The 11631-nt window shown below is 55.7% G+C and overlaps 1 protein-coding gene across 4 annotated transcripts in view; it reads right to left on the bottom strand.

The window, feature by feature from the left end:
• Positions 1-3595: 3595 nt before the first annotated feature.
• Positions 3596-11631, bottom strand: part of KIAA0513 (KIAA0513 ortholog) — a 66778-nt gene continuing 58742 nt past the window's right edge. For all 4 annotated transcript variants that reach the window (XM_002826717.5, XM_054534223.2, XM_063717392.1 and 1 more), the window contains 3 exons: positions 11329-11409; positions 10876-10970; positions 3596-9782 (listed from right to left, as the gene is read on the bottom strand). In XM_002826717.5, coding sequence (XP_002826763.2) covers positions 9733-9782; positions 10876-10970; positions 11329-11409 — 226 coding nt within the window. In that variant the 3' untranslated portion in view covers positions 3596-9732. The remainder of the gene's footprint in view (positions 9783-10875; positions 10971-11328; positions 11410-11631) is intronic.

The following is an 11631-nucleotide window of genomic DNA, read 5'->3' as shown; positions in this document are numbered from 1 at the left end:
TCAGCCCGTAACACATGGACGTGATATACAGGGATGCTCTTGGGACCAAGATTGTCACAGAAGTCCACAGAGGTCGGGGGGGATGGAAGTGTAGAGAGGGGGTTGGGGTGTGTGGACTGGGGGGCTGTCTGCTGGGGCAGCCGGGGAGCTAATCCTCTGGACCGTCTCTGAGGGCAGCCGAGATGAGCCCGCTCCTCCCAGCCTGGCACGACTTGGTGACATTGAGGCTTGGTGGAGATGTCTGGGTCCTAGAACTGGCTTCCGTGGCCAGGCGCGTTGGCTCACACCTGTAATCCCCGCGCTTTGGGAGGCCGAGGCAGGTGGATCACCTGAGGTCTGGAGTTTGAGACCAGCCTGGCCAACATAGTGAAACCTTATCTCTACTAAATATACAAAAAATTAGCCAGGCGTGGTGGCTTGCGCCTGTAATCCCAGGTACTCAGGAGACTGAGGCAGGAGAATCGCTTGAACCAGCAGGGCAGAGGTTGCAGTGAGCCGAGATCGCGCCACAGCACTGCAGCCTGGGCAACAAAAGCAAAACTCCGTCTTAAAAAACAAACGCAAACAACAAAAAAAAAACTGGCTTCCGTGCTTCCCATGAGTGTGGCCATCTCTGTCGCTCAAGGCCACACACTGCCCAATGGTCCTGGGTTAGAAAGTGCACCTGGAGCCTGCAGATAAGGGCTGGCTCCACTGATCCCAGCACCCCCAGCAGGCCACCCCCGGTCAGGGGTCCCAGCAGCTCAAAGCCGGAAAGCAGCTTGTCTCTGTTGAGACAATGGAAGCCAGTGAAAGTTCCAAATGAGGCTAAATCCTCCATGAGGAGATGGAACAGCATAGAAGCTTCTTTCTACCAACTTCCTAGGTAGGATCACAAACCTTCCATCCTGCAGGGAGGCCTGTTCCAGCTGCGGAATCTTTTCGAGGGACTGGGGTGGGGCATCCACGCTGTGAGGGGCTCATCCCTGGCTAGGCTTCTGCATTCTGAAGACCTCGGCTGGGAATGGTCCACCCGGTGGCCCCTCATGCTGTCCTGTTGGATAACCGCTGAGCTCTGGAGCCACACAGCCCCGAGTTCACATTCCCCACGTGGAGTGCCCTGGTTTTTTTCATCAGCAGAGCGAGGGACACACATCTTTCTCACAGGATCGAGGTAGGGTTGGCGTCTTCATCACAGTGATCTTTTTGAGACAGAGTCTCACTCTGTCACCCAGGCTGGAATGAAGTGTTGTGATCTCAGCTCACTGAAACTTCTGCCTCCCAGGTTCAAGCGACTCTCGTGCCTCAACCTCATCTGTAGTTGGGACTACAGGCACCCGCCGCCACGCCTGGCTAATGTTTTGTGTTTTTAGTAGAGATGGGGTTTCACCTTGTTGGCCAGGCTGGTCTTAAACTCCTGAGCTCAGGCAATCTGCCCACCTCGGCCTCCCAAAGTGCTGGGATTACAGGCGTGAGCCACCATGCTCGGCCCACGGTGATTTTTATTACCCAAGATCTGGCTCCACGGCACCTCTTGGGGAAGCCTTCCTTGACTCTCCCAGGCCAGGATACACACTCCAGAAATAACTAAAACTTTCTAGATGTTCTATATAATCTGTATATTACATCTATTAATGCTTTAGAGTGTATATTAGTATACTTTTATATGCATATACCTGTGTGTACACACACATTTGCTTATATGTAAATGTCTGTGTTTTCAGAAACCTCAGCTGAGTCCCAGCTCTGTGATAGTTTCTGAAGGACAGTGACCTTGCTTGTCAGGGCTGTGGTCCTGGAATTGGTGGTGCCAATTTCATGTAAGGTCGGCTGGGTTGGGGTCCTCTCCCCTTTCCCTTTGGCCCCAGTGCACCAGACCAATGGTCCCAGAGTATAGGTGGGACAGTCGGCCCAGAGCCTTCCCTGTCACTCCTTCTCCACTGGTCACTTGGGAACTGGCAAGAAAACTCAGAAATTCTCTCTTTTGGGGCCCTGAGGAGGCAGAGGTAGGGGTGGCCGCCTCCCACAGGGATGCCCTCCCTCCCTGCCTTTTTTTTTTTTCGAGATGGAGTCTTGCTCTGTCACCCAGGCTGGAGTGCAGAGGCATGATCTTGGCTCATTACAACCTCCGCCTCCTGGGTTCAAACGATTCTCTTGCCTCGGCCTCCCAAATAGCTGGGATTACAGGTGCCCACCACCACGCCCAGCTAATCTTTGTATTATTAGTAGAGACGGGGTTTCACCATGTTGGCCAGGCTGATCTCCAACTCCCGACCTCAAATGATCCACCCGCCTCGGCCTCCCAAAGTGCTGGGATTACAGGTGTGAGCCACCGCACCCGGCCGAATAGTACATTTTAATTTATTCCTATCAAAATTAGAAGAGCTGGGTCCTTTTTCTTTCACTAGATAGGAAACTTCCTACCCCTGTCTGCAGGGCAGCTGTGCAGGAAGAGGCCTGCCTGCATTTCCCACAGGAACGGCCTAGGGCGTGTGATGCTCTCCTTCCTGGTCCACAGATGAAGAAGCTGAGGCTCAAAGAACCATCTGGCTAAGGGCACACAGTCAGCTGGCGGGAGGTGGAACTGGATCCCGGACCCTTCCAGGTCTTGCCCCGAGCTGCCCAAACTCTTTGGGGTTTTCGCTGCCTTTCAGAGGAGTTTCTCCCCTCCCTGGAGTTTGCCTCTGAGTCTAACCCCTCACCTCCTGCGGGAGGAATCCCCCAGCACCAGAGAAAAAGCCCAGATGCGACGCCCAGGGCTGTGCACCCACCAGCCATGCCCGCCCTCCCTGTGTGGCTAAGAGGGGGCAGATGGAGAGCCAGGGACGTGGAGGCTGCTCCATTCTTCTCTGCCTGGAGTGGCAGGGAGTGTCCCCGTCCACTCAGGCAGCTGGGGGAGGGGGACCTTGCATCTCAGCCCTGGGGTCTGGGGGACACCCCTGTGCCCTGCTCCTTCCCCGGGCGTGAAAGGGACCCCTGCATCTCAGCCCTGGGGTCTGGGGGACGCCCCTGTGCCCTGCTCCTTCCCCGGGCGTGAAGGGGACCCGTGCATCTCAGCCCTGGGGCCTGGGGGATGCCCCTGTGTCCTGCTCCTTCCCCGGGCTCATTGCCCATCTGTTTAGGCCAGAGTATCAGAATGTGGCTGTGGACTTCTTACAATCAGAGAAAAGGAACCCCCCCCAAATGTTTGGAATACTTTTGTGGAACGGAGTTGGAAGGAACTGATGCAGGCGCCCTGCTTGTGTCGGGTAGGGGCTATGGTCAGGGCCACTGACCACCCCAGAACCCCCAATCAAAGAGGTAAGGTGGCTTTGGCTCTGAGGGGTAGGGTCAGGTGTCCAGGTGGAGGGGTTCAAGGCGCTGGTGGAGCCTGGGCCAAGACCCAGTCCAGAGAGGGGGGTCCCTCATTCATGAATACAGACTCCCAGTGGCCAGGCGGACCAACATGGCCGACATGGCTGCTGTCTTTGTGAAGAGCCAGGTGCTCAGCCTGCACGGGAACAATGTCTATTTGGCCTTAGAGAAAATGGTTTTCTTCTGAAAAGCTATGGGTATCACTGAGAAGATTGCAAATTCTGTAAAAAGTCCTCATGGATGTGTTAAAAATTAAACAGACTTTTTTAAAAAAAAAGATAGTTTATTTCAGTTTCTACCTTCTGACAACTCAAGGTGCAATATATACACATATTTTTTTCTTCACAGCAAACACCTTTGATTTTAGCACTGTTTTGAGTTCACTCTTGAAATTTTCTCAACCTTAAAGTAGAGTTTGTAGAACATCACCGAGTGGGACACAAGATTGCAAAAATGCAACAGAGATGATACTGGTGTCACTGCACGCCACTTGGGGGCTACCAACAAGGTAATGTCTGGATGTGACCACCGCGAGTCTAGGAAAGAGAAACCAGAGGGCGTGCGCATGGGAGACGCCACTGATAGTTCCAACGGGGGCCACCAGGTTCAAGAAGGCAGCAGGTCAACCGTGCTGACACATTTACATGTTTTAAGGGGATCCATGTGTGTTGTCTGAATTTCTAGCTTTTCCTAGTGTTCAAATGTTTGCCTTATCTTTCTCCAAGTGCCACCCAGAGGACCCTAAGCAACAGCCCCAGGCTCGCCGGGACGACAGGAGCTCCTCCCCAACAGCCAAAGCCAAGCCAAGCTGTCTCTTGCAGGGAGATCTGGAGTCCACCCCTTAGGGATGCACCTCCCGGGGTGCACGCGGTCGTCCCCCACTTCTATTTCATGAGCAAATCATCTAGGATTAAGGAGGGAGCGGGCGCAGCCCCCCAGTTCTAGTCAATGCACAGGGGATTTACTGACAGGCATCCTCTTTCTAAAGTGCAAAGTCCCTTAAAGTGCTGCTCAAGGGAGCTTCAGGCTGCAGTGCACTCAGGCTCTGACTGTTTTGTCAGTTCCCAGAGTCTGCAGATAAAGTGGGGAGCTGGGTTCTCCCCAAATCGCACTGTCCTGCAGGAGGGGTGTAGAAGGGAAGTTGGGGTAAACAAACCCAGCCCATCATCTCTCCCCTTGGATATGAATTTTTCCCTTTCCAATAGTAACTAAGAAACCCTACCCCCACCCCCAGCCCCGGTGGGAGCGCTGTCCCACTGAAATCCCATGGCCACGTGCATCCCCAGGCGCAGCTACAGGCAGGGCCGCGCTCCCGAGGACTCTCACTCACTGCACTCTGCAGGCTAGAGACACCCACACAAACCCAATCCCTTGCCAGCACCAGAGGCTGGGCTCCCACGGCGGCACCCATCCTTGCGAGCCCATCGGTCACGATTGATTCTGTCCCTTTCCTGGAGAGCATGTGATACCAGGCCCAGGGATGCATGGGGCACTGAGGTGCAGAAGGCAGGACCCTGAGGGCCTGTATGGAGGGTGGCTTCCGGCCCAGTGTTGGCCGCAGGAGAACAGTCTGGATGTGCTTCTTCCATTTGCTGTCTCAGGCACCAACACATTCCTGTTCCTGGCCCGCGAGAGCCAGGCGGGGTGCAGCTAGCATCCTAGTCCCCTTTCCTGTGGACGCAGCTGGGAAAAAGTGAAACCTATCTCCAAGAATCATCAACATGAATACACGATTTACAGGACAAGGGAGTGAGATGGTTGCATCCTAAGAAAAATGGTTCAGCAGAAGTGAATGGCTCAGTGGGACTGGAAACAGGACAGGAAAAGGAGGGAGAATGACCTTGAGTGAGAATCTGGCCACTTCGCCTTGTGGCTGCGGAAACCGAGGAGGGACCAGCCTCAGAACACCTGCCTGCTGGGCCCAGAGGGGGCTCTCCTTCCCCTGTCCCTGAGGCTGGGGCTGGGCCACTGCCACCCTGTAAGCATCCCTTCCTCTGCAGAAAGGGACCCTCTAATTTTTAAAGTTCTCTTACTCAAGCTCCACACTGTTCTTGGAAACACTACTGGGCTCCCTGGCTGCGCTGTGGTCTGGTTTTAGGTAATTCAGTAACAAAGCTGACCTAACCACACGGGCCTAGCTGGATCCTTCCTAACTAAAAAGCCAACAGAGGCCGGGTGTGATGCCTCACGCCTGTAATCCCAGCACTTTGGGAGGCTGAGGTGGGAGGATCACCTGAGGTCAGGAGTTCAAGACCAGCCTGGCTAGCGTGGTGAAACCCCATCTCTACTAAAAATATAAAAATTAGCCGGGCGTGGTGGCGTGCACCTGTAATCCCAGCTACTCAGGAGGCTGAGGCAGGAGAATTGCTTGAACCCGGGAGGTGGAGGTTGCAGTGAACAGAGATTGTGTCACTGCACTCCAGCCTGGGCAACAGAGTGAGACACTGTCAAAAAAAAAAAAAAAAAAAAGGCCAGGCGTGGTGGCTCACGCCTGTAAACCCAACACTTTGGGAGGCCGAGGCAGGTGGATCACCTGAGGTTGGGAGTTTGAGACCAGCCTGAGCAACATGGAGAAACCCTGTCTCTACTAAAAATACAAAATTAGCTGGGCGTGGTGGCACATGCCTGTAATCCCAGCTACTCAGGAGGGGAGGCTGAGGCAGGAGAATCGCTTGAACCTGAGAGGTGAAGGTTGCAGTGAGCCGAGATCAAGACATTGCACTCCAGCCTGGGCAACAAGAGCAAAACTCCGTCTCAAAAAAAAAAAAAAAAAAAAAAAAAGCCAACAGATAGTGGGACCCAGGAAGGTCAGGCCTGTAGCACCAGCCCTGGCTTCCAGCTAAGGAACCCGTTAGACTGAAACCTTTCACAAACTGTTTACAGTGTGAACCTGCATTCCTCGTGTCAGGGGTCTGGAATACCAGGTGCTCCAGGGTGATAAGGTAACCCACGCAGAACAGCCTAGGGAAAAGCGAATCTCACAGCTCCAGCCTTCTTTCCTCACAACTGAACTCCTCAGCATTACTGGGCTTGGAGGAGTGAGCAAGAGGCCTGTTTGGTTTCAACTCACAGGAAGGAAAGAAAACGAGAGTTGGTGATGTCTGTGATTCCCGCACTGGGCCTCGGTGCTGGTTCTAAACCCAACGTGTGTTGCTTGGATTAACCTGAACATCAGGATTTTAATTTGGGTACACAGCTCAGAAACTGGACTCTCCCTCTAGCCATTTTTTGGAAATTTCAGAGCTGTTTGGCCCTCTTTCTTTTGGCAATAGGAAAATCATAGTCTACCCCATTTCACTTACAGATAACTTACCACATCAGAATTGAGTGCTCTGGCCTTCGGTTAAACATGCACGTGCACAGGGCAGATGCAATCTATTAACACGGCCCCTCTTAAACATCTATCAATGTTGCTAAAATTGTAACAAAGGCTAAAAACATACAATGCTGCCTGTCAACATGTCCTGTTTTCAAAGCAGGGAGCTTTTCACTTGCGTGAGTTGTTTGCATTTTGGTTCACTAGGATTGGCACAGCCCTCAAGGTCAGGCGGCAGAGTGCCTACAACGGCCCCATGGATGACAGGCCTTCGTGCTCCTGGTTTTGGGCATTCTGCCTGCTGGGACTGGGAATCTCTCCCTAGGAATCACCTGACACTTCCTGAGTTTACAGAGGGGCCACCAGAGCTCTGCTACACCCAGGTGGCCCTGGGTGTGCCCCTGGTGTGACACCTTTCCACGCAGGGACCTTTGAGCAGTGTGGCTGGGTCTGCTTGCTCTGCACCACAGCCCAGCTCATGCCTGCTCTGCCCAGATCCTGGGGGAAGAGAGGAAACCTTCGTGGCAAGTGGTCAGCCCTGTCCCAGGCACACTGGGCCTCCTTCAGGAACCCTGGCCAGAGCCACTGTCAGCCACAGCCGGCAGGAGACCACAGGCAGCCTCCAGAGCCACCGCCTGCTCTGCTCACAGCACAAGGGGCTGTCTCTCGGGCATCCTGTGTGGATGGAGCACTAGAGGGGACCCTTCTCTGTCAGCCTTCCTCCAACTCTGAGGAGCTAGATCTACAAGAACAGGTAGTAAAGGGGGACACAAACAAACAAACAAAGAAAACCTCAACGCTTTCCTCCCCTGAAATGGCTATTTCAAGAGTCTACATGGAGAAAAAAGTGTCAAGACCATTTTTGAAGTTAAAGTGCTTGGAAAAAAGCCCAACGAAGTCAGTGCTGCTTTTCCTTCCAGAGGCTGTGCACAAGCTCTCCAGCGCCCCCAAGAGAGTCTCAGAATCAAACAAAACTTCCATACAAAAATCCTATACATACAGGGGTAAGTCCTGTGGGCACCACAGAACAAAGTCTGAATGCATTTCAGCTAACACAAATAATGCATGACTAAGAACGCTGACGATGAGGTGGCTGAAGGGAGTGCCCGGACAGTCAGCCCTCGAGTGTGGCCTGAGTTTCACCGGTGCGAGGAGGAGAGCAGTGCCCTGGAGCCGTGGCTGGACGCTGCAGGAGGTGTGTATGATCTGCAGTTAGCATCAGAGCGAGGGGCGTCCGCACACCCCTCGCTTTCTGACGTTTCTCTAAATGGATGAGGTGGAGACATGGCCGTTGGGGCCCAATGATGGGGGAAGGGGCACCCCAGCCTGCACAACTCCCCAGCCCTGACCCAGCTCATGGCGAGCACACTGGCAGCATGGCCACAGTCTGGCCAGCGGCATCGCTAGGCTGAGATCACTCATGCAACATGCAGTCAGGGGCCCTGAGCCCCGGCTCCCCCGTTCTGCAGTCTGGCAGTATATGGTCCAAATGCATCAGATGACGCCACGTTTCAGATAATGCCCCAGACACACATTCTGTGATCCGACCAATCTGCAGCAGATTGTTGTCTCCAGAGAATGTTGCATCTCTGGAACATTCCATTCTGGGGAGGCATTCCCCGGAGGGAAACCTTCCAAGCAGTGGCCAGGTAAGTGACTCTCAGGCGTTTCTGTGGTGCTCACAAACAAGACGGGACTTATCTGACTGCAAATCAGAGGAGGTAGCCAGGAAGGGCAGGAGGGGAGGATGGCGGGAGGAGGGAGAGCCCCGCGGGCCTGTTTCACAGTCAGGGACCACGGCAGCGACAGGCAGGAGGCAGGGGACCCCAGGCGGCCTAGCAGCGTCCATGCTCGGTGAAACAGAAGGCTCTGGACCTGGCATGCAGGTGTTGGGGTCAGGCCCCGGGCCCACGGGCTGGCCTGGAGTACCTGGTACAGACCCACAGAAGAAAAGGGCTGTGGTTCCCAGGCAGTAGGTGCGAGGTGAAAGGAGTCTCTACAGAGGCTGAAGGAAGGAGCTACAAAGGTCTGGTGGGGAAGGGGCCCAATGCTCAGCGCTTAGAGGCAGAGGCCACGCCACTGGCTCGCCCTACACGTCGCACAGAACTGCTTCTCTCCAGCCGCTGTCATTCCCAACTCAGACTTTCCTGCCTTGTCTAGAATAAAGAGCAGCACTGTCTGCTTTCAGAAAGGGTGGTTGTCTAGTGGCTACTAAAGAAACTTCTCTTTCCTGTGCTTCTTGCGAGGGACACACGGCACAACGCTGCTTCGTGACCATGGAACCTTCTCTGCTTCAGAAGGGAGCTGTCCGCCAGGCGGGCGCATTTCAGACGGTCTGTGTGGTCTGCTGCGGACACCTCGGCACTGCTGTGACTCTGGCGGAGACACACAGATCCCGGGCCGTCTGCAGGGCACACACATGTCCCTCTGGTGGGAGCCAGGTCTTGCTCCAGCCAGCCAAGAGCATCCTCTACACCGCACCCACTGTCTCCCTAAAACAGGCGTTTCCTCCTCAAAGTTCCTGTGACTTCCCGTTCCTGCCCCACAGAGGGAGACTGGGGAACAGTGAGGACCGGCCACAGCCCCACGCTGAGAGGGCTGGATGGGAGCCGCGTGTGCACCCATTGCAGGGAACGTGGCCCACGGCCACCCACCGTGAGTGGCAGCGCTGGCCCTCCACCACTGGGTGTGCCGGCTGCAGCCCCACCTCATGGCTGTCCTGCTGGCATCCCTCACCCGCCTCCACCCTTGCCAGCCCTTGGCCCACGATGGCCCATGGCGTCCTTCCCCTCCTCCCTCTTGGTCTCATCTCACAAGCCTGGCACTCAGGGTACAACTGGTCACCTCGGCTTTAGCCGTGTGACCCAAGGGACACTTTGGCACATGGATAGGGGTCGCAGACACAGGCAGAGGAGATGAGGGAGGAGCAGCGGATTCTTCTAACCGCTAGTTCTAGGGCAGCAGGAGTGGCTCTGGGTGCTGCTGGCTTCATGCAGGTCATCAGGTGGGGTGACGGGCCGGGCGCTGGGCCCGGGAGAATGGCGCATGGCCTCAGTCCTCCTGCGGAGGGCGACCTCTGGGCCCTACTCAGTGGCCATTTGCTCAATGTGGTCACTAAGCAGCTTGTATTGCTCTGGAAGAGAAAGCGATGTTATTTCTCAGATGAAAGATGGTGACAGGGACAAGTATATCCTGCTCTTGTCACTCGGACAGGGACGAATCGGGCCTCCCTGGGAGCAGCACTGCAGCTCCTGAACCACACTGCCTTCTGCAGGCCACACTGCTTGCGTGCTTCAGGGCAGGGCTGTGCCACGAGGGCGCGTTGCACACACAGCCTCTTGGCCAGCACGCCGCCTGTGGGGCAAGCAGGTGGCTGGAAGGGGCCCTCAAAACTGGGAAACGCACCTTCTTATGAAAATGGTGTCATGGGGTGCGGCCCCTGCAGCCTGTGAAAGGCACGGGGCCGTCAGTCCAGCCACCCTGGGGAGCGGGAGAGGTGGCAGCATCCCCCTTGCCCCTGCTAGTGAGGTGGGGCTGCAGCAACATTCTGAGATTGTCCAGCGGCCCCTGGCACTCTCATGCCTCCTGAGGCCACTCCACCACAGATCCCTTGAATTAGGTGGAGAATGGAATTTTCTACAGAATATGGGTCAATCCGTATCCACGCCTAAGTGTAAGTCCTTTTCGATGAAGGGGAACCAACGCCTGTGGCAGATGGGGGCGGGGCACACAGGGACTGGCCCCCGGCAAGGGGGGTGCCAATGTCACAGCAACTCCCTGCTGTCACAGAAGCCAGAGATTCTAGAAAAACCTCAAAACTTGTCCCCCGATACTCGTCATGGCAGTGTGGTCTGAGAAAGAAAAGGACGCCACGTGACAGCCATTTAGAAGGGGGCAACTTGGGGCCGGAGTTTGGCTCCGTGCAAGCTGAGTCCAAGTGCTGCGTCCCCCTTCTTCATCTGCCCTGACTGTGGACACCCAGGCTGTGGCCCCAACACCCGCAATCTCATCTAGCAGAAATGGATTCCAAATGGAATGAGAGGTGTCCTGTGCGTCTGTCTACACAGACTGGGGAGAGAGGAGGGGCCGTCTGCCGAGAGCTCGGCACCACGTTTCCGACTGCAACACGACATGCCTTCTGGCAGTGCGGAAGCACCAGCAGGCACAGCACTGGCTCCTGACCCCAGCCCTGCCCGCCTCCTGCCAGCAGCCTCCTGCAGACGCACCTTCATCCAGGTTGCCAATCACAGCCTGCTTCTTCAGGAAGTCATTGCACAGCTTCTTGTTCAGTCCAAAGGCCAGCATGTTGTGCGTGAATGTGCTGCAGGAGAAACCTCAAGAGCGTCACCCGCCGGCCTCCCGGGGGAAAGGGCCGGGGAGCTGGGCCCTCATCTCTGGGACACCCACCATGGCCTGCCTGGAATTGTCAGCAGAAACTAAAACGCACTGCTAATTAGCCACCAGCAACTCTCACTTTGGCACTGTGGCCACCAGGGGTCGTGTAGGAGGCTGATTAATTATGAGCTGGCATGGAGGCCGAGTGTGATGAACCCCATGCCTCAGAGCAGGCTGACATCGCACCCCAGGGTGTGACACCAGGTGTGACAGCTCACAGGGTGGACCCTCCCCCGTCTCCCTTCCCCCTCTCTCCCCTCCCGCTTTCCCACTCTGGCCCTTACCCCAGCTGCCCGAAGGTGATGTTCTCGTTGAACCGGAGGCTGTCGTCGCGCTCCTCCTGGGTCATGTGGCACCACTTCTCCCTGCAAGCACAGGAGGTGACAGGAGCGGGGCTCAGACGGTGCTGTCCTTGCCCCAGCTCCTCGCCCTGTTCTGACCCGCAGGTGCTGGCGGCACCCATGTACGGCCCCCACTGGGCACAGAAGGGGGTGCCTTCCCCCGGAGAGCCGTGTGCTGGGCCTTCCACAAGGCCTGCCGGGATCCTCACACTGCGCTTGGGGTCCCCAACATTCATCTCACTCTTC

Source organism: Pongo abelii, chromosome 18, assembly GCF_028885655.2.
Source record: "Pongo abelii isolate AG06213 chromosome 18, NHGRI_mPonAbe1-v2.0_pri, whole genome shotgun sequence".
In the NCBI taxonomy this organism is placed as follows: Eukaryota; Metazoa; Chordata; class Mammalia; order Primates; family Hominidae; genus Pongo; species Pongo abelii.
The sequence above is the reverse complement of the archived record's forward strand: the minus strand, read 5'-3'. Positions and strand labels throughout refer to the sequence as shown.